At 37.7% G+C, this 23,203-nt stretch overlaps 2 protein-coding genes across 11 annotated transcripts; one reads left to right on the top strand and one right to left on the bottom strand.

Annotated features, from left to right (window-relative positions):
• The first annotated feature begins 4,765 nt into the window (after positions 1 to 4,765).
• Positions 4,766 to 7,682, top strand: LOC110889876 (pentatricopeptide repeat-containing protein At3g57430, chloroplastic). The gene has a single exon (XM_022137454.2). The coding sequence runs from the start codon at positions 4,908 to 4,910 to the stop codon at positions 7,491 to 7,493; it is 2,586 nt and encodes an 861-aa protein (XP_021993146.1). The 5' UTR covers positions 4,766 to 4,907; the 3' UTR covers positions 7,494 to 7,682.
• Positions 7,683 to 9,968: 2,286 nt separating this feature from the next.
• Positions 9,969 to 21,795, bottom strand: LOC110889875 (protein root UVB sensitive 5). Of its 10 annotated transcripts, none has more exons than XM_022137451.2 (16): positions 21,539 to 21,795; positions 20,713 to 20,766; positions 19,647 to 19,780; positions 16,919 to 17,019; positions 16,631 to 16,689; positions 16,335 to 16,381; positions 16,175 to 16,253; positions 15,971 to 16,043; positions 15,760 to 15,849; positions 13,069 to 13,128; positions 11,889 to 12,002; positions 11,662 to 11,722; positions 11,455 to 11,573; positions 10,953 to 11,048; positions 10,401 to 10,503; positions 9,969 to 10,294 (listed from the first exon to the last, which is right to left on the bottom strand). In XM_022137451.2, exons 1-16 carry the CDS (start codon positions 21,685 to 21,687, stop codon positions 10,236 to 10,238), a joined length of 1,398 nt encoding a protein of 465 aa, XP_021993143.1. In that variant the 5' UTR covers positions 21,688 to 21,795; the 3' UTR covers positions 9,969 to 10,235. The 10 variants fall into 10 exon arrangements, 8 of the variants coding, with proteins under 8 accessions (XP_021993143.1, XP_021993144.1, XP_021993141.1 ...); XM_022137452.2 differs by having other exon boundaries at positions 10,440 to 10,503; XR_004884410.1 differs by having other exon boundaries at positions 9,979 to 10,294; positions 10,401 to 10,598.
• Between the last annotated feature and the right edge of the window lie 1,408 nt (positions 21,796 to 23,203).

The following is a 23,203-nucleotide window of genomic DNA, read 5'->3' as shown; positions in this document are numbered from 1 at the left end:
CCCAAATATACGTGGGAGTTAGAGTCCATGATGAAAGAAAAATACCCTCAATTGTTTTTGTAAATCTCGAGGTCGAGATTTCTTTTAAGGGGGTGAGGATGTAACACCTCGTAAAATCATATCCAATAAAATAAAGACACATGTCATGTAAGGTAAACGTGTCAGGAACCCGGATCAAATAAGGATGTATGGTAGGATTTAAAAAGGGCGTCATGTTATTTAAAATACCTCTGAACGACCCAAGGGCGACATGTTATTAAAATACCTCTGAGTGACCCAAGTGATAAATCCCAAGACCTTAAATCATTATGATAAACATCAAACATATACTTAGCCGGTTGTTTCTAAATAAATAAAATTTCCATTTTTATATGGAAATTGGATTCTTAAAATGTCACTACTACAATCAGGAAATTAGATTCTTGGTTAAGAGAATTGAATTTAAATTGATGCATGTCCAAACAAATATTCTAGAGATTTCCGTCACTACAAGACTTGCCACAAGGTGCCAAAGGGGTGTAAGTGCATGCAAAGTATGCAAGGTCTGAGTATTTGGTCCCACAACTGAAAAGCATTGCATGAGATTCGGATTGGAGAGAAGTGCATGGTCAAAGCTTAAAGTTTACAAAGTTTTTGTCCTCAGACCATCGGTTACGGACCGTATGGCATAAAGCTTACGGTCCGCAAGGATCGGTTACGGACCGCAACCAGTTAAGCATACGGTCCGTAAGAATCATGTCTGGGCGCATCAGACCAGGGTCGGTTACGGACTGCAACCACCTAAGCTTACGGTCTGTAAGCGATGGATACGGAGCGCAAGGGATTTTGCTTACGGTCCGTAAGCCTGTCGCTGGCAGCAGGTTTTTAACAGCTGCCTGTTCAGCCAGTTCCACCGCCTTATTTGTATGGTTTTCGAAATCAGGGGCTGGATAGGTGGTATTTAGCCACATAGGGGCACCTAGGATCATCTCACAACATTGGTAGAGTTACTTGGCAAGATCTTGTGACATTTGGTGCACTATATAAGAAGAAGAAGTTGTGAACTTTGAGACTTGCTTATTCAAACTCAACTTCAAGCATCTCTGGAGCTTCTCTGGACAGCAATCAAGCATCTCTTAAGTCCCTAATCATAATTAGGACCATTGTAAGTGTTCCTAATCATTCTTAATTAAGTTTAACTTAGTTAATTAGCTAAAAGTCAAACCGTCGTAATTAAGGTTTGACTTCGAAATTAAGCTATAATTATTCGGTCAAATCTCGAATTAAAAATACCTATAAGTAGGTAATTATGTGGGTAATAAACCCTTAAAAGGGTATTCTCAGATTCCCACTCTAACTATGTCAATTGTCGGGTCAAAGCTTACTTTAAAAAGTCAACAGAATGCTTATTGTCAAATTAATGCATAATTAGCAATGTAGGATTCATGCAACCTATTTTATCCTTAATATAACTTGGTAATTAATATAAGAACATGCCTAAACATGTTCAACTCGACAATTTTCAGTTTAGGCTCGATTTGGAACCGAAAGTCGCATAGTTTGACTTATGCTTTGACTTTCAGTTCTGACCCATTTAAGCCAAGTTTAGGATTGCCTTAGAGCTTCTTTTGGACCTACTTTCATGTTAGTATAACCCTCGGTGATTATACAACTTGGTTCATTAGACATCTAATTCTTATGCATGTTTCCGTTAATCGCTTATATGTTGACCATTATGCCCAAAGGACCTTAAACTATAATTTTTGAAAATATAAAAGAGTTGACACCTTAGTTACTGATTTATAAACTTGTACCCAAAATTTGATATCAGTTGGAGGTCTAGATTTAGAGTTATGCTCATTAGCGTAATTAGAAGCACTCTTAGTAATTAATTGGCGTAATTAGCCGATAGCCTATCTAAACCCAAATTTTAATATCAAACTTTCTACCCACTGATATAAAATAATATTTTGGGATTTTTGGAGATTTTTATTTATTTTTAGGCTGAGCATAACTTAGAGTTTTAAGCTTATTTCGGTTATTGCCGGTTTTGCCCTTTCGGGCTATAAAATGAGTTTTATAAATCCTTTTGACCTCAAACCTTTTTCTACTGATTGGTTATGTTAAATAATTATTTTGAGCCTTCTGGAATATTAAAAATATCAGCTTTTTATACAAAACCCGGAAATGGCTCCAAATCGCCTTTTTAAGCATTTTTACGACATAGTATGTATCAAAACTAGTTTATATATATAAGGTTTGATACCTACTGATGTATTTAGTAAATTTTTATATAATAACAGTAAACAAAGGTTTTAAACTCAGATTTCCAGTTTTAACCTTTTAGGCTTATGTGAAATTACCAAAATGCCCCTTCGGTGCATAATATGGTTATAATTAATAAATTTCACATATACATGATACCCTACTGTTATAACTTATTAAATTAAATATATTTACTAAATAAATCAGACCTGTAACTCAGGTTACTAATTAAACTCTTTTATACCCTTTAAATTGACCAAAATGCCCTTATGAGGCATGGTTTGCAATTAAAATCATTTTGGGCATAATAGAAGATATCTTACTGATATCACAACATATTTAGTGCATATTAACTCAGGGAACTTGTATATGATTCATATGGTTACTTGTTACGCATCTTCGCGTTCCGATCGGCTTATGTAACTAGTTTACACATTTTAGCCGAAACGGGTCAAACCATATCCTTATTGTCTCAAAATCCAGAATGTGATTATATTACCCATATTAAACAAGCATGCAAGCTTGTCGGGTCAAAACCACATTCTAAACCGGTCTTCGCCTTCCATGCGATTGAACCGTATTCTTTCTTTAAAACTAACCGGTCTAAGCTTAGGCTAAATTAAAGACCCGTTAGGATTCTAATAGGTTATTATAAACCTTCGTTCCAGAATAGGATATCCAGTAAAAGATATTTGCACTTGCTAATTGTGACAATACTTGCTCAGGTAAATACTTTTAACTTATTTTCCCTATACGGGCTTGGGGTACGGTATATAAAATACCGCTTGGTCGGGCATTGAATCTTTAATCAAATGTAGGTTAAATCATTGAAATGACCCCTTAAAATTGTTTTGTTTGCTTAAAGCCTTTGGGGGGGTTAATGACCATATCCCGGATATCCTTGGCATCATTTTACGAAATGGCTACGACCTAAGCATACGGGTGTAGGCGTACACCCGTTGTGCATAAATATTAAGGTATAACCGCCAGTTTCGGGGGAAACTGCTGCGAGACTATACCATGTGGTGTGTCTATTGATCTTTAACCCGGTGTAGACCCAGGCTACTGGACGCATAAGAAACATGTAAATCTTTTACAAGTTTATATTCAAATAATTATCCCAAGTTATAAAAATCTTTTTATGCCATGTGCATTTAAATCAAATTTTAAACCTTTTCAAAATGAGTAAGTTAAATTGTATTTACCAGTGTAAACTGACGTATTTTTCCAATAAGATTAAGTGCAGGTACTACGCGTAATAGGCTGGCCTCTCCTTAACATCACTTAGAGTCTCGCAAGCTTGGATGCCATATTATGTTGAACTATGTTTCCTCTTTATTTTGATCCGCCTGTGGATCTGTTTCATCTACATTGTGATACTTAAATATTACAATATTTATTCGGTTGAAATAAATCTATCTTTTTGCTTTCGCTGTGCATTTTAAATTTGTGTTGTTTGACTATGATGATATCAACTACGTCACGATACTCCCCACCGGCCCCACCGGTGATACGTGGAAAATAGGGGTGTGACAACCTTGTTGTTGACTCTTTGTTACATGCCTTGCAGGACGTTAGTTACTCATGGAGCTTCAAAACCCATCAACCTCAACAAATGGGAATGACATTTTAATCAATCTATTTTAGTTAATCCCATCTCATCTTCTTACTTTATTTTTCACTGCAACTTCAAAACCCATCAACCTCAACATTTTCTTCACTTTCTCTCTCTATAATCACTACATTATATTGTGATTTTCTTAATCAATCAATGATTCAAACACTCAATAAATGTGTTCTTCAACTTTTTTTGAAGAAACCCAGTTTAATTATACACAATTTTCTCGTTTTTTAAGCGAATCAATCGATTCGTTCGTTAATGTTTCTAACATTCAATTTTCGTTAATCGTTGAAGAATTCGACTTCAGTCTGTGTAAGAAATCTGAAGAATTTCATCAATCATTATGTTTTACGATCTGGGTTTTTTAATTGTGTTTTACGACATGGGTTTTCGAAATACGCTTTACGACCTGGGTTTTCGAATTGCGTTTTACGACCTAGGTTTTCGAATTGTGTTTTACGATCTGGATTTTACCATTATGAATTGTGTTTTACGACCTGGGTTTTTACCTTTGCGTTTTACGATCTGAGTTTTATCATTGTGAATTGCGTTTTACGTTCTGGGTTATACCATTTTGAATTGCGTTTTACGATATGGGTATACCATTGGGAATTGCGTTTTATGACCTAGGATTTCAAATTGTGTTTTACAATATGGGTTTTATCATTTTGAATTGAGTTTTACGGGGTTTACCATTGAGAATTGCGTTTTATGACCTGGGTTTTCAAATTGTGTTTTACAATATGGGTTTTACCATTTTGAATTGAGTTTTACGGACTATAGGTTTTACCATTTTGAAGAATAACGATCCGGGTTTTCAAAAAAATAATTTCAAAAGTAGAGGAATAAGATATATATGAGATAGTACATATGATTGCTTAGTAACCTTTGTTAATTTCCCAAATGCAAATCATTTCCAATCCATATCCATCACGAGTGTGGGTGTGAGGCCATTACGAGTTTGGTCGTGGATGAGATCAAATTTCCCTCCATCTTCTTCAATTCATCCTGTGAAAACAACAACCTTTGAATTCACCAACCAATGTCCACACTAAGAATCACTCCCCCTTTACAAATTCACCACCACCAACACAAACCCCACAATTTAGGCTTTTCCTCAAAACCCCCTTCATCAAATCAAAAACCCACCTCATACTCCTCATGGATCGAGCAGCTTCGTTCTCACACTCGTTCAAACAACTTCCACGAAGCTATTTCGGTCTACATCGACATGACGACAGCCGGTCACCATCCGGATAACTTTGCTTTTCCTGCACTTTTAAAAGCAGTTACTGAAATTCAAGACTTCAATTTGGGTGAACAGATTCATGGAGCTGTTATTAAACATGGGTATGATGCGTCTTCGGTAACGGTTGCAAATACGGTGCTGAATTTCTATGGGAAATGTGGGGGGTTAGATGATGTACTCAAGGTGTTTGATAAAATTACTGAGAGAGATAAAGTGTCATGGAATACGTTGATTGGTTCCTTGTGTAGGCTGGAGGAGTGGGAGCTTGCGTTGGATATGTTTCGGCGAATGCAGTTTGAACAGGTTGAGCCGAATTCGTTTACTTTGGTGAGCATGTCGGTTGCTTGTTCGAATTTAGAAACTCGACGGGGTGTCATGCTTGGGAAGCAAGTTCATGCTTACGCGTTAAGAATTGGGGAAAGTATGAGTTTTGTATACAATTCTTTGATGTCTATGTATGCGAAACTTGGAAGGATTAATGATTCGGTTTCGATATTTGAGCTTTTTGCTAGTAAAAACATGGTTTCTTGGAACACGATGATAAGCTCGTTGTCGCAGAAAGATAATTTTGAGGATGCGATGGCGGTGTTTCGGGTTATGATTCTAGAAGGGGTGAAGCCCGATGGAGTTACACTTTCGAGTGTTCTTCCTGCTTGCTCGCATTTGGAGTTGCTAGAACATGGGAAGGAGATTCATGCTTACGCGTTAAGGCACACTAATTTGATAGAGAATTCATACGTGTGTAGCGCGTTAGTTGATATGTATTGCAATTGCAGAGAGGTTACAAATGGTTTTAGGGTTTTTGATGGCCTTGTGCACAGAAGTCTTGCTAATTGGAATGCTATGCTTGCTGGTTATACGCAGAACGGGTTTTACGATGAAGCATTGATTGTTTTTCTTGAAATGATCGAGTTTTCAGGGCTTGTTCCTAATCCCACAACGATGGCGAGTGTATTGCCAGCTTCTACGCACTGTGAACGTTTTCGTGATAAAGAAGGCGTGCATGGTTATGTCGCGAAAATGGGGTTTTCGGAAGACGGGTATGTGCAAAACGCGCTGATGGATTTGTACTCTAGAATTGGAAAGGTTGATGTTTCAAGAAACATATTTGATAGCATGGAGGTTAAAGATACGGTTTCTTGGAATACGATGATCACTGGATATGTGGTTTGCGGATGTCATGAACACGCGTTGGATCTACTTCATAAGATGACACAAAGAGATGAACCAAACGTTAAAAACGAGCGTAAACCGAATGTAATAACATTAATGACGGTTCTTCCAGGATGTGCAGCGTTATCAGCTCTAGCAAAGGGGAAAGAAATCCATGCTTACGCTATTAGAAATCTGTTGGCATCGGATGTTGCCGTAGGAAGCGCACTGGCTGACATGTATGCTAAATGTGGCTGTTTAACGTTAGCCCGAAACGTGTTCGACAAGATGCCTATAAGAAACGTGATCACATGGAATGTCATGTTCATGGCTTACGGTATGCACGGGAGAGGAGATATCGCGTTATCACTTTTCGAAAACATGGTGGCTGAAGTCAAGCCGAATGAGGTCACATTCATTTCACTTTTTGCAGCGTGCAGTCATTCGGGAATGGTAACTGAAGGACAGAACCTGTTCTGTAGAATGAAAGATGAATTTGGCGTTGACCCAACAGAAGATCACTATGGCTGTGTGGTTGACTTGCTCGGTAGAGCGGGTCAATTAGCCGAAGCCCATGAGCTTATCGATAGCATGCCTTCGCCGTTCGATAAAGTAGGTGCTTGGAGTAGCTTACTTGGAGCTTGCTGGATTCACCAAAACGTTGAACTCGGTGAGATTGCGGCTCGTCGGTTGCTCGAATTAGAGCCGAACGTTGCTAGCCACTATGTTCTTCTTTCAAACATCTACTCATCTGCTGGATTATGGGAGAAAGCAACAGAAGTTAGAAAAACTATGATCAGAAACGGCGTAAAGAAAGAACCGGGTTGCAGTTGGATTGAGTTTGATGATGAAGTTCACAAATTCGTTTCTGGGGATTTTTCGCACCCGCAAAGCGAGCAACTTCACAGGTTTCTTGAAACATTATCAGAAAGACTGAAACAGGAAGGTTATGTTCCCGATACGTCATGTGTTCTACACAATGTAAACGAGGAGGAAAAAGAGACTTTGCTATGTGGGCACAGTGAGCGTCTGGCGATTGCTTTCGGGTTGCTCAACCTGCCACCTGGCGTTCCAATTCGTGTAGCGAAGAATCTTAGAGTGTGCAATGACTGCCATTCTGCAACCAAGTTCATTTCCAAGGTTGTTGAGAGGGAGATAATTGTAAGGGATGTTAGAAGATTTCACTATTTCAAAGATGGGAAATGCTCGTGTGGAGATTATTGGTGAGATCAAGATTTAAACGGAGTTGATTTGCTATAGTAGATGTTCAGATTTTGGACTTGAATCATGAATCGAATCGAATTGGTTTATTCATAGGTTAGCTCTAAAACTTTGTGAAGGTCCTACAAAAAAAATTGTAAAGTGTACTTTGTTAGTGAAATCAGAAAACAAATCAAAATATATATTTTATGTGTATTTCACATGTATATACGATAGTATATATAGAAGATGTTACAGGTATGGCAAACTCGGCTTCTAGGCAAGGCTTTAATAAAAACGTTGGTTTCTAGTTTTAGTACAGGGCTTGTCGGTTGGCGGCCTGGGAGGGGTTATCCCCTCCGCGGTCAGGGGTATCGTGCATTACCCTTTTTTTTTACAGGGTGGTTTAGTCGTCACATCTTCAAGGTTTGTAAGAGTTTCTGTCTCTAGTTCTTGCACTAAATAGGAGTTATTTGAAATGTGAATCGTTATCTCACCATAAACTCTTCGGTTTAGTTTGTCCAACCCTAATTTCGGCAAGTAGGTTTTGAAGCTAAACAAGTACTACGATTCTGAACTCGAAAAAGATGCAACACTTTGTTTCTTGCTCTTCCATGACACAAGATTACACACCAACGAGAACACAATACCTGGTAGTGGATTGCTTGCTTGTGGGGTTTTCATCATAATCACTATGTGTAAATCCTTGTATGATGTGGTAGCCATTGATTTGATATAGGATGTCATCACATGGATTACCCTTGATATATCAAAGAATGTGACAAATGGCATCTCAATGTCAGGTTTTTGGGATGACATACTACACTTATCAAAAGAGTCATACCAGAGCGAGTAATGGTGAGATAGTTTAGCCTTCCAACGATTCTTCTTGACTTCTCTGGATCTTCAACAAGTCTTCTTCATTTGCTTTCTACGAAACATCAGAGCATCACCCAACTCTTTGCTTCAATAATCCCGGAATGTCTTAACTCATCCAAACAATATTTCCGTTGAGCTAAATATATGCCTTTTATACTGCATGATCCTTCAATGATGGCAACAAACGGGCGAGAAGCAGGTGGTAATTTATCATAAAAACAAACGAAGCCATAGAATACGTTTACCTATCCTATCCAAAGGGCGTTAGACGGTACCAAGAGTGTTACTATAATTTGTCAACGAAGCGGGCTTGAAGCATGAGTCTGATGTGTGCTTATGATATACTTGAAGAAACTGAAGGTTTGTCGGTGGAACAAAAGTGCTCAAGCAACTCTCTCAACTACACCCTATACCCAAAAACGAAAAAAAAAATGCCTAGAGAATGGTTACTTTGACCAATTATATTATACAATACATTAAAAAGAATAACATTCTTTTGTGGGCCTTTTTCGATTTTGTATTTGACATAAACATTCCCAATTAGGAGTGTAGACAGAGCGAGAACAATAATTGTGTAATTGAAACAAAAGTAATTTTTTACATGAAACGTAGGTTATTACTTTTCTCTCTTAACCTTAAAATTTTTAGGGTGTAAAGAGTGGTTAAACACTTGAGAATGGTAAAAAAAATCAATCAATGAGAGTGTCTCATGTCAAAGTGGTAAACTATGCTCAAAAGTATTGGCAATGGTTTAAACACTTGGTGAAGTGGTAAACTATTTAAAAAAAAAAAAAAGAAAAATGTGTGATTGTTTGAGATTGGAATGGACCCCACCCACACTACCCTCTCTCTCGCATACACTCTTCCCCGAATCGGCGAGCCCTCTCCGCGTGACCAAACAAACCGCTTCGGCAAAGGGTTTGCAAAGGTGTTTGCCGCGCGGCAATGGGGTTTACCGAACCCTTTGCCGAGCCCACTCCGGACACCCGCTTCACTATTAAGTAAATTAATTCTTAAATTTCTGACATGAAACGACATTAACTAAGTAAATTACACATTTACTTTTAACTTTTAGTAATTGTCAATTTTGGCTCTCCTACCTTTTCTATTTAATAACTTAACACTTTCTTTTGTTTAAATTACTTTTACGACCCGCTTCACTTATAACTTCTGGTAATTGACAACTTTGACCCCCCAACCTTTTCCACCTAATAACTTGACACCTTTTGTTTAAATAACAATTACGACTTTACACCGTAACGTGCAACACATTATTATACTTTCTTTATCTATGTCTGACCACGTTTATGTCTAAATTACTTTTACGATGTTACACTATTGTCTAAATTACCTCTACAACTTTACACCGCAACGTCTCAGACATACTATTTTTTATCTATGTCTTATGACGTTAATTTCACGAACGTAACGTGTGTAACAAAGTAAAAAAAAACCCGTAATGCCATGTGCGTTCACCACATGTTAATCTCATCATCGTTATGCGTGCAACAAAGTTACAAACGCGACTTTGCCGTTGCAACGCGCGGCACAAGTCAAAACTCTAGTATAGCTTACAAGTTACATTTTGTTATATCCATATACCAAAAAAAAGAACCCTCATTATTACAAAAACAAAACAAAAAAATCTCATATGACAAAAATATTATTAAAACATCATGTTAATGATCAATGTATAAAAATGCAACTATAATATAACATCAATACATGGAAAAATCTTGGATAAAAACGTCTTTACGAACTTTCAAATTTATGCTATCGATGTCCCATCCGACGTCTCTTAGCTGCTGCAAAAACATGTCAAATTGATGATCAAGTTCTTTCAGGCTTTCTTGAAGTTGATCAAACATGTTTTCTTGTCTGCTTTGATTCTTATAGAGCCAATACGTCTGCCAAACACTTCGCAGCATCGAGAGGCTTGTAGCTCCATCCTATGGATTTTTGGGTATACGAGAAGAAAATGTGTCAGGTTTGGAGAACAAATAGAAGAAAACGACAACAATTAAAATAAACAGGAAACAAATGACCATTTTTTACTTTTTAGTCGTGGGTCATATTCCAATTGATGATGCTCACCTTTCGCCCTTTTGTCCACTCCATAATCAAAGGCCAATTCAATGGTTCTCACTTGAACTCGCTCCTAATGAAATACATGTGGTAACCCCCTAGGGTTGTTCAAAAACCGATGAAACTGACTGAACCGCCAAAACCGAGGCAAGTCTTCTGGTTTGAGATCTAAACAATTCGGTTCATAGTTTGATTTAACAGTTACATTTTTTTCGTTGTTAAAATATGTGGTTATATCATGAACCACGTTTATCATATTAAAACTTTGTATACAAACTAATGATTTTGAGAAACAATTTCAAAATTGGTTCAAACCAGCGGTTCCTGCCAAACCACCCAACCCAGCTGATTTGGTTTGTTACACGAAATCGTAGTGGTTCAGCCCAGAACTTTCGTCAAAACCGGCTGAAAATGGTCTGGATATAGAGATATATGGAGTAGAAAAAGCGGTTTCATTGATATATTTATTAGCCAAAAATTATATGGAAGAACAAAAGAGAAAGTATAGTGTAAGATGCATGCCTTAAAGGAGACAAGGACTTCAAAATCTTTGAAAGGCTGCTGGTTGAGGACAAGGATATATTTCTCCTTAGAATAAAGTTCTAGAAGCTTCTTCACCTATCAAAAATCAACAACATTAAGAATCTGTTATAAGAATACTGTCAATCAAATGACTATGGTACCCTTCAATAAAAAACAAACGACTACCTCTATAAACAAAAACAATTTTTGCTAAATTTTAATTTTTAAATTAACACAACTTTCACAAAAAAAAAAAAAAAACTAAAAACAAAACACACATCGACGATTTGATTATAATAAGACTGAGCTTTCAAATTCATTAAAACATAATTTGTATCAAATTCTTATCTTTTAAACCTTCAACTTATCTTTTAGAAAAATGAAAATTCTTATCAAACGTGTTTCAGTATTGTTGTGAAACATAAACCATGTTTACATAACAAATTTATGCGTGAAAATGAAACAGAAAATATCTTCAGTAAAAAATTCATAAAGGCGTTACCTTGAGGCCTGATGTGTCACCATCAAGCATGTCAGACAGAGACACACCAAAAACTATTCGAGGTACCGAAAATATCTCCCATGATAATATATTTTCCATTTTATTGCATTCCTCACATCCTAAATTTATAAAAAAAATGAATTAGGAATCTATAAAGTATGTGCTTAATTATGGTAATTTATACAGATTAAAAGGCACAAAGCTTACCCAAAACTGTTGAGCTTGAGACATGCATGTTCACCAAAATCCGGGCCCGCTTTAGATTTACCTGAAAAACAGAAGGCTTGGAAAGTGAGGGTTTATAAAGTTAAATTTGTTGTGTAAAGAATGAACCCTAAGTCCAAACTAAACTTATGATCATGAATAAATTTTGATAAACAAATCCTCCTAAACTAGGAGTTACAAAAAGAATTTAATATGCATCATTATCTCACCGTATTGAACTGAAGAACTGAAAGAGATTGATAACGTAGCCAAAGGTGCAGAAGCCGCATGGTCATCCATGTCGATGCTAAAACTGGATATGAATTAACAAGACCAGGTGTTGACTGCAATAAGATTAGGTTATTTAACTACATTACTTTTAAAGAATGATGCTGATAAGCAAGAGATGTTGCAAAATGGGCGAATTCGGTAACCGGTCAATTTTAGTATGGGTCAAGTGACGTCAATAACACTTGTCCATTTTTTAATTTCTTTTATTAATATGTAATGTGCTCATTTGGCCCGTTGTCTTTTTAGCTAAAAAAAAGGACGATGACTAGGACAGTGATGAGGACGGTGACGGTGACTAGGACGATGACAAGGACGGTGACGAGGACGGTGACGAGGACGATGACGAGGACAGTGACGAGGACGGTGACGATGACTAGGACGATGACTAGGACGGTGACGAGAACGATGACGGGGACAATGACGAGGACGGTGACGAGGACAAGGACGGTGACTCAGACAGTGACTGGGACGATGACGAGGACGGTGACTGGGACAATGACTGGAATGATGACTGGGACGGTGACTGGGACAATGACTGGAACGATGACTGGGACGATGAAGAGGACGGTGACAAGGACTGTGACGAGGACGGTATCGTCCTAGTCACCGTCCTAATCATCATCCTAGTCACTGTCCTAGTCATCGTCCTCATCATCATCTTCGTCACCGTCCTCGTCATCGTCCTCGTCATTGTCCTCGTCATCGTCCTCGTCACCGTCACCGCCTCGTCACCGTCCCAGTCATCGTCCCACTCATTGTCCCCGTCATCGTTCTCGTCCTCATCACTGTCCTCGTCATCGTCCTCGTCCTCGTCCCAGTCATCGTCCTAGTCACCGTCCTCGTCATCGTCCCAGTCACCGCCTTCGTCCTCGTCACCGTCCTAGTCATCGTCCTCGTCACCGTCCTAGTCCTTGTCACCGTCCTAGTTATCGTCCCAGTCATCGTCCTAGTCATCGTCCCAGTCATCGTCCTAGTCACCGTCCTAGTCACCGTCCTAGTCACCGTCCTAGTCACCGTCCTAGTCATCGTCCTAGTCACTGTCCTAGTCATCGTCCCGGTCAGCACAATCTAAATTGACCCATTCATAACTAAATGGGTTGAATAAGCAGCATGTTATACCAGGACCAATATGCCCAGACCAAGGCCAATGAGCTGTGCAGATACGTCCCAAACTTCCTCCTGAAAAATGAATTCTGTCAAAATTGACATATGCGCTTAACAACTTGATATTAATATGATGTTGGCTTCCTCTTATAGCGAATAGGTATTCCAGATTCACTCACATATCTTGTTTGTTCTTTATGGAGTTCTTAAGGGAAAAGTGCACCAAAATGAATCCAACTTTACAATTTACTGTTATCATATGTAGGTAGAGGATCCTGTAAAAAGTGCTCAAAGTGTGAGAAGTGTATTATAACACTATATATAATACTATATAACACCCTATAAACACAGTATAACAATATGTAACACCATATAATACCATATAACATTTTGTAACACTATATATCATTATATAACACTATAGGTTGTCTGATAGCATGCCTATGATAGATGTATAGTGTTATATTTGTTATATAATGATATATAGTGTTACATAGTGTTATATGGTATTATATGGTGTTACATATTGTTATACGGTGTTTATAGGGTGTTATATATAGTGTTATAATACACTTCTCACAATTCTCACACTTTAGGCCCTTTTTACACTATCCTTACCCATCATATGTATTTTAAAACTTATCTTTTTTATGTATCAAACTTTCTTAATCCTACATTTAATGTTACTAACCGATTAATTAATTTCCGAAGGTGACGCCGGGGGTCAATGACGTGAATGTTTTTTAATTATAGATCATTTTTTGGTTTTATTTAGTTTTTTATTTTATTTTAAAGACTTAAGAAAGTTAATATAAACAATTAAACTATTTCCCCTATATGCATTTATAACAAATTAAAACCCAAAACAAAACCTCAATCACCACTTTCATCATCCATTTGTGAAACCACCATCTTCGACCCCATAGATCTCTACTTCTGCCATATATGATTTGTGTCTGTTATAGGTATCAAATGCTTGTTTGTGTTTTCCCAATTTGTTTCCAATATGCTTGTGAACTCGGAAGCACGGAAACGCCACTGAGGTGCCGTCTCCCGTCCCGGGGACTGCTAGGGACGGAAACGGCACGGGGACGGCCGGGAAACGTCCCCGGCACGGGGACGGCCGGGAAACGTCCCCGGCATGTTGGGTACGGCCGGGAAACGTCCCCGGCATGTTGGGTACGGCCTGGAAACGGGCTGCAGAAGGGGACGGGGTTTGGGGACGTGCAAGAAACGTTTCTGTCAAGTTTCCGTTTATTTTTTTTGGTTTTTAACAGTGTTTTCATAGCCGGACCGGCGAAACTCACATCCAGACTTTGAATACATCTGAACACCCATCAATGAACCGTTAATCAAAATCCAAACATCGATTTGCAAGGGGCAACACCAACAGCTTCAATTTAGATCGTTAAATGAGAGAAAAAACTAATTAGGGGAGTAGGTAGAAATGATAAGAGGATTGTTAACATGTTCACTTCTGAATTTCTGATCTCCAAAACGAAGATGAAAGGGAGGCGGCTGTTTTGTTTTTAGTAGGGTAACTTGTTATTATGGGCCATTAATAACTTAAAAAGAGAATTGGGCCTAGGATGATGGGTTATTTTGAACGCCACATTACTTGAAACATAGTATTTTTTGTATATTTAGTTTAATTTTAATTATGAAGATATGTGATTTTTGAACTTTACATCAATATATAACTATTTCGGGGTTTTGTGTTACATTATCTTTAATATATATTTATTTTTTATACGTTTTTATTCCCGTACCCCTCCCGTCCCCGCTTCTTGAATTTTTTAGTTTTGCCGTTTCCCATTCCCGTCCCCGTACCCCGTTCCCGTACCCGCCCCACTGCATCATAGCTTGTGAATTGATTTATGCATGTGCCTGTTTGCGCTGTTCCCGTGTGAGTTAGTGCTTGAACCGAATTGGTGTTTTGAGTGTTTCAGTCTGTTTAAATTAACTCTGATTCTCATTTAAGGTTGTGTTTATCCTGAGATGGTTTCATTCATAGATATGTTTACTGTTTGCAGATGACCAGTGCTTTAAGATGTGTGTTTGATCAGACATGGTTTTGGTTCCATTTGACAGGTTATATATTAAGGGGAAAGTTCTTGTACAAATAATCTTAACATACTAAACATACAAATTGAAGGAAAACTCAAAAAGACAAGGTGGCATTTTTGTAATTATCAATAACTATCAAAGTTACTCTACAAATATACCTAAAAAACCTAAAAAAAAACCTAACCCCCCCCCCCCAAAAAAAAACCTAAACCCCCCCACCCAAGCTAAAATGCTAAAAACTAAACCCCCAAAAAACCTAAAAAAATCTAAAAAAAAAAAAAAAAAAAAAAAAACACACAAAATTATTTTATTTTATTTTTTTAACATTTTTTATTAAAAAACCGCTACTTTTAGTAGCAGCAAAAAAAAAATTTTTTTTTTTTGCTAACAAAATGTAGCGATTTTTTTTATAAAAAATATTAAAAAAAATTGTGTTTTTAGGTATTTTTGGTTGAGTTCACATTTGTATAGTAACTTTGATAGTTGGTGGTAATTACAAAAATGCCACCTTGTCTTTTTGAGTTTTCCTTCAATTTGTATGTTTAGTATGTTAAGATTATTTGTATTTGATCTTTTGCCTATATATTAAAAAAAAAAAAAAGAGCTACCGGTAACACATATCAAAAGGTAATAGCATACCTTTGCTGCCACATCTCCAAGATTTCCAGAAACAGCAAAATGACTTTGAATCACCCGAAATGATGGATCCTTTAGCCCTCTTGCTACAGCCTGATCAAGTAGTCAATCACACCAACTTTTAAGATGTACAAATATGAAATAAGCATTTAGTAAGGTATTAATGTATGATCGAGCATATACTTATATTAATCACCACAGAATCCGTGAATACCTTAGTAAGATTCCCTAGAGATGCTAGTGGAAGGAAATATGCAGGGTAGAGAGGTGTACAGAGATCGAAGATGCTACATCACATTCAAAGCAAAAAAAAAAAAAAAAAAACAAACAAGTAAAGTGGAAAGAAAATGTAATGGTTTCAAGTGGTAAACAGAATTATATTGCAGCCATGAAATGCTTATAATGTATTATTGGTCACCTTCCAGCACTTCCTATGAAGTCGGCATACATTCGCCATTGTTTTGGATCATCATCAAAAAGATTTCCAAATCGCCCACCTGATGAAGGCGATCACAATTAATTCATGCAAAGATCTGGTGCTAAAGTGTCATCATTTGTGAGAATTTGATGAAATGTACCAATGAAAAAACGCCCAACGGCACCAATTCCATCTTTCGACACCCATCTGCGTGTTTTTGTAAATATGTCAAACCCATCAAAATAAGTTAATTATCTAAAATTCACCAAGAAAAGAAACACAAAAAGAGTAATCTTGTGAACCAAAAGCAACTGTAACGGTAATGATTACTGACAGGTAATGTCAAATTTGGATTAATGCCAAACAGAGAAAATGTCACAAATATTTTGGCACAATTTTATAAGTAAATTGTTGCAATTATGTTAGTATGGAGGGAGGGAGTTGAAAGAAAATCACCTGATGGCAGCAGCAGAAGCGGCGGCGGTAGTTGCAGAAGAATAGTCTAAACCAACAGCCTGTACATTGATTCATAGGTTTATAAAAGGTGTAAAATGGAAAACATTACGACCCATGGCCAAATAACTTTATCATATTCAGCTTTGTTTTCTCTCTGTATATTGTATAATCTATATCCATATATATTAAAAAAAAAAAAAAAAAAACCTAGCTGCAACTGTAAGTAGTAAAATTATAGCAAAAACATATCATGATATTAACAAAATGACAAATAAGAAACTGACCTGCCTTTAGAAGGCTTGAAGTGACCAAAGTGTGACAGATCCATCCAGTGACATTGGTTGGAAACTGAAACAGCATATATTCCAGGTAATCATCTGAAACAGACCCTGCAATTCAAATGAAAAAGAATTAGAGATAGAGATAGAAAAAACTTATAATTTCTGGTAAAACTAGCACATGTTGTACTTAGTCTTGTTTTATTGCACAACAAATAATTGTACAAAAAGTCACACCTTGCAGCTTTCAAGGATAGCCACATAAAGTCACACAAGTTTCTTTTATATGTATATATAGGGGTTGGTTAACGTACAATTTGCCTTAACGTACGATGTGTAGGAGATGCAGTTACAACATGTGGATTTGGGTCATGCGGTTTTCCAAACCCATAACATGCGACTTAGTTTTCACAGTCAAAACTAATAACATGCGGTTTCCAAACCCATAACATGCGAATTATCAAAACCATATCATGCGACTTAGTTTTCACAACATGCGGTATTTCGTTTTGAATGTTTATAACGTGCAACATTCTCATATCGTACGCATCGTACGTTAAGGGACATTGTACAGTACACTTTCTCTCTCTCTCTCTCTCTCTCTCTCTCTATATATATATATATATATATATATATATAGGGTTAGGGTAAAATGAAAACTTATACGAGTAGTGAGAATTAGAGAACTCGGCCTTACGAAAGGTTTTTTCTAAAAAAATTTTACCAAAAATCCTAAAAAATCATCTTTTTCAAAAAAAAAACTAATTTTTTTTTCATTTATGGCAGCCGTAAACGCTGTAAAAAGTGATTTCATGCTTATGTCATCAGCTTTTTACAGCTGCTGTAAGGGGCCGAAAAACACAACTTCGAAAAAAAAAATTATTTTATTACGGCAGTCTTTTCTAACATTTTAATCTAGGGGTGTGAAAAAATTGGGGGCAAAACTCGCACGAGAAGACCGAGTTCTCTAAGTTCACACAACTCGGAAGGGTTTTCCCTTGATCTTGATCCTATATATATATCCCTAAATATCCCTCCCTATATAGGGGAAGTATAGAGGAAAAACCCCTTTGAGTTGAGAAAACTCAATAAATGGACCACAAGTTGTCACGTGTTACATCACTTTTTCAGATTCTGACATGTAACAGCATTGTCAGGAGAGAGAAAGTTGATATGTTACAACTCTTTCGCCCGTTTATGTAGATGTAACATCACATTTTACACCATGTTACATGTAAAATTAGGTGTTGTTTGTTTTTTCTGTGGGAAAAGGTCTGCAGTCTGCGGACCACATCTGCAGGCATCTGCAGGAGAAGAGGTGGACCAAATGTCTGCAGTCTGCAAGGAAAAGAGGGTTTGTTTTTTTTATTTTATAAAAACATCTTCTCTTCTCAAACACACACAAACACACTTTCACACACACACACCTCCCTCGATCTCTCTCCTCTCTGCCTTCATCACCACCACCAAGCACCACCGTCACCACCGCCACCACCGCCACCACCGTCACCACAAACCTCCCCCGTCGCAACCACCCACCCCCGTCACACTCTCCTCCCTCGATCTCTCTCTCTGCCTTCATCACCACCGTCACCACCGTTCTCCGATGATGATGATGATGGTCTCCTGCTGCTCCCCCCTCTCTCTCTCTCTCTAGTCTCTACGGTATCTCTCTCTCTCATCGATTTGGGGATTTGTTCGATTTAGGGTTTTGGTTCGATTTAGGGTCGGAGCAGGGGTTCGATTTGGGGGTTTTGATGATGATGATTTGGGGGTTTTGATGATGATGATTTGGGGTTCGAATTGATGATTTGGGGGTTCGATTTGGGGTCGGAGCAGGGGTTCGATTTGGGGGTTTTGATGATGATGATAACAGATGATGATGATGGTGTCGGAGCAGGGGTGTCAGAGGTGGAGTTGGTGGCGGAGTGGAGGTGGTGGCGGAGCAGTGGTGTCGGAGGTGGAGGTGGTGCCAAGAAGAGGTAAACGTCTGCGAGGAGAAGACTTGGATCCATGTCTGCTCCAAGAAGAGGTCTTGCAGACCTTTTTTAATGAAAGGTCTGCGAGAAAACAAACAAGCTGCAGACATCAAACGTCTGCGCGCGTCTGCGTCGCGCAGACATAAGTGGCCAGAAGTACTTCTGGCCAAAAAACAAACAGCACCTTAGTGTAACAGACAAACCTGTTACATGTCAGTGTGTCAGTTAGAATCTGAAAAAGCAAAAGCTGTTACGTGTACTTTTGGTCAGTCTGTTACATGTCCAGAAAAGTTACTTTATGTAACATTGAATCTCAACCATAGGTTTTTTTGATGAATGGTGGAGATTGAGTTTTCAAAGTTTTCTCAACTCAATAAGGTTTTCTTATTATCCTTTCCCTATATATATATATATATATATATATATATGTCAACCACATTTGAGCCATATAAAGCTTATTAAAGCATTATTTGGTTGGTCATCGAACGATGAGCAATTGCTTAGATGCCATGCTCAACGTTTATGAAAAAACATCAAATTTAGGTCCAGCGGAGAACTGGCTGATCAATAGTGTGAGACGATGAAGTGCAAAACTGGGGAAAGAGGTGCAAATGCAAAGGAATAAAGTCAATTATTGGAAGAACTTGAAACCATTCTGTTTCAGTAGATATAACAAAAACAAAAAAAAAAACACACAAAAATTACAAATGAAAAATAATTTAAAAAGTAGAGGAAGTGTTAAGAAAGAACGGTTGTTACCTGGGTAACCAGCAGGCAGAACAAAATCTTTGACTAAATCAGGAAGCCATGGCAGTTCCTTTGAAGAAAATCCATTAGATTTGGATTCATCCTCAAGAAAGGTTGTTAGTTGAAATTCATCATCCAGTATATACCTGACTTACAGCAATATAATTTTCAGGAAATTTTGAAGAACTTTTACCAACATCGTAACTAATAATATCCTAATTCAATCCTAAACACAAAGGCTCAGGTTCATATGCAAAACATTACATGGGAAGAAAAAAATAAATCACTACCATAGTCGTTAAAAGCCATCGCCTCTTGCGCCTAGGCCCATTTTCTAGGCGAGGCGAGGCAATTGCGCTTTAAGTCAAGGCAATTGCGCTTTAATTCTCCAAGTGATGGTCCATGCACACATTCCGGCGAGATTCCTAGATTCCGGAGAGTTTCCGGTCAAATTTCCACCCATATTTCTAATTTTATCGAAGGAAAACTACTTTTATACACTAATACGCTAATATTTTAGAATTTTTGGTACTAAATAGATGAAATTAAATGCTTTATAATAGCTTTTGTTTTATATTATTTAAAGAATAGCATTATTTTTGTAATACATAATATATATTTTATTTTTTATCATGGTGCGCTTTTTTTTCTCAAGCCCTCGCTTTTTTGTGCTTTCCGCCTGGGCCCCAGGCAAGGCCTACGCGCCTTGAGTGCGCCTAACGCCTTTAATAACTATGATTCACTACACATATTAATGTTTATGTATGAATCCCTTCTACATCCAACCCACCACCATTATAGGGCAAAAGCAGTGTGCGATTTAACCTAAATGTAAAAATATTTGCCAATCTAGTCAAGCATCTAAAATGATCCCTCAAAATGAAAAAATAAGGGAATCTTAACAACCACAACAAATGATGTCAATTTTGTATTTCCATGGTTATAGTTAAAGAGTAAAAGGTAATTTGGCTTTAAAATGTACAAAATATGGGAAGTTTTGCCTTTAATTTAGGACAACCCAACAAAAGAGCTGGTGGGCATACAACTTTTACGACACGAAGTGCGAATGAAAGTGTACCTCTTTGCAGTTCCGTTCATGTATCTTTCCACCAAAAGAACTTGATGATGCTGGCTAGAGCCAAAAACAACAAAAATTCAATACATATGAAGAGAACACAAATACATATAGGATTTGGAACTGGCCCACAAAGATGGAAGCATCAACTATCAAATCAAAAGCAACACCATTCTTAATTTTGCCACACTAATGAAACAGCTTCAACCATGGTTGTAAAAATCCCGACTAGTCTCCGATTAGACGCCGATTAATCGCTAATCGGAGGTTCACCGATTAGTGGCCGATTAATCGTTAGGCGGTCAATGGCGGTCCTATTATAGCCAAATTTTGGCCAAACGCCGGCCAAATTTCGACCAAACCTTATAAATTCCTTCCAAATACTTTAAAAAATTGGTCAATGAGCGGTTAAAACATGTCTACTTAAAAAAAAACTACATATAAAAGTGTGTGTATATGTGTGACTAAAAATTACATATAAAAATCTCAATCCGATTTCTGATTAATCCATGTTAATCCCGATTAATCGCTAATCAGTACCCCACCGCCGACTAGCGCCTAGCGATTCTTACAACCCTGGCTTCAACTCTAACTTAGTGACCAAATACACAATTTGAAGTTCACTTCATCATGTTAATGGAATATTTATTATTTAATTTGGACAAGATGTTGATTTCTTTTAATTTGAATCAGTGACAAATGTATGAAACTTTTTTAGACCAACAAAATGAGTATATAGAAGATATTTAAGCTACAGTAGTAACACAAGAGGACAGCTAAATGGCATCATAATGAATGAGAATGAAAGAGATAAAAGTGCAGTGAATACCTTTGAGAATCATCTTGGGATTCTTGTTTGGAAGGATAAGATTGGTTGGAATTGGAAGACGAGTTGCATAGAAATGGAACCCTGGTAAGTTTGGGGGGGAGGCTATCAGATTTGAAAATTGGGAAAGAGAGGTGCAGAGCGAATGACATTTTATGGTAACCAAGTTAGGGCTTACGTTCCGTCTTCTCCATTTCTGTGGACAATTATTAGCCTATTCAATACATTGTATGAGATATGTCATGATTTTTTTTTCCTGCAACGGAATTAGGCATATATCCCTTGTATATACATAGGGTATGTTTGGCAAAAGTAGCTGGTAGCTGGTAGCTGAAAGCTGGAAGCTGGTAGCTGGTGGCTGGAAGCTGGTAGCTGTATCTGGTAGCTAGTAGCTGTAGCTTTTTAGATATATTTGGTGTTTGGTAGAGTAGTTGAAGCTTTTAATAAAATGTATAAAATTACCAAAATAGACATAACTAAAAATTTAGAAAGTTGGTGCATTAAAAAGTTTCTTATTTTGAGAGGTTAAAATAGTCATTTTTCCCTAAAAGCTTGTAGCTCCTTCTAAACGCTACTAGTAGTAGCGTTCAACCAAAAGCTTCAAGCTCCTAACCTAAAAGCTTAAAGCTCCTTCAACCAAACAAGACTATAATAGTCAGTGGCGGACCATGAATTTTTCCATAGGGGGTGCGGATCATTTTTAAAAATTTTAGGCCCCAAGGTATATAAGTAAAAAATCGGTTCGTATCGGGTCGGGTCATGTAAAACAAAAGAACATCGAACTAAATTTATATAATCATCAAAAATATGTCATGTCACACCCCCAAAATCCACGTGCGGAGTACCACCGCTTGGGAGCGTGACATGACCAGGACCAAGCCACCAATCATATAGAACATGTAATAAATAGTAATAATAATCCATCAATACGAAAGGTGTTTATCAAACCAATGTAATTAAGAGTAGCGGAAGCATTAAAGAAAAACCCAAACATAAGTGTTAACGTATGAAATATCATAGGTGTTTAGTAAGCATTCACGAATCCTTGTCCACAACGACCCGCTCCTCCTTGTGCAAGCTCCTTAAGTACCTAAGGTCCTGCAAGGCATGCAACAGATAGTCAACAACTAGTTGAGCGAGTTCACAGAAGGTAAGTTCATAACAGTAATGCGTAAGTTCATCTAGTGGGGGGGGGGGGGCTTCCCATGCAAGTATATACTACTGGTGAGGGATTCTCACATTTATTCTCTATAATGGGGGATTCCCATTATGGTACCTACTAGACTATTTGCAACCATGTGTTCTTCTTAATCCGAGAACAGGAATACGTACTAGGTCACGCGGGATTTACGTGAGTGCCCTTCCCCGAGGACAGTGGTACGCGTGGGGTTTACGCAGGATTTACGTAAGTGTCCTTCCGACCCGGAAGACAGTAGTAGGTATTAGTTTACGTAGGATTTACGTAAGTGTCCTCCCGACCCGGGAGACAATGGTAGATACTAGTTTACGTAGGTTTTACGTAAGTGTCCTGACTATCCTGAGGACGATGGTCTATAGTCTAGTGATTGCGTAAGTACGAGTAATCATTCCATATCAAACATTCCAACCCAATTCCCAACCCGGGAATCCCATGCCTTGGCTGTGTGAACTCACCTTGGTTTGCTCGGC

Source organism: Helianthus annuus, chromosome 16, assembly GCF_002127325.2.
Source record: "Helianthus annuus cultivar XRQ/B chromosome 16, HanXRQr2.0-SUNRISE, whole genome shotgun sequence".
NCBI classification, from domain to species: domain Eukaryota; kingdom Viridiplantae; phylum Streptophyta; class Magnoliopsida; order Asterales; family Asteraceae; genus Helianthus; species Helianthus annuus.
The sequence above is the reverse complement of the archived record's forward strand: the minus strand, read 5'-3'. Positions and strand labels throughout refer to the sequence as shown.

Coding starts and splice junctions, on each gene's coding strand:
- LOC110889876 (XM_022137454.2), top strand. CDS start 4,908: ATGTCCACACTAAGAATCACTCCCCCTTTACAAATTCACCACCACCAA.
- LOC110889875 (XM_022137449.2), bottom strand. CDS start 21,687: ATGTCATTCGCTCTGCACCTCTCTTTCCCAATTTTCAAATCTGATAGC. Junction 20,767..21,538: donor TCCCAAGATGATTCTCAAAG/GTATTCACTGCA, acceptor TTTTGGCTCTAG/CCAGCATCATCAAGTTCTTT. Junction 11,574..11,661: donor CTCAAGCTCAACAGTTTTGG/GTAAGCTTTGTG, acceptor TTATAAATTTAG/GATGTGAGGAATGCAATAAA.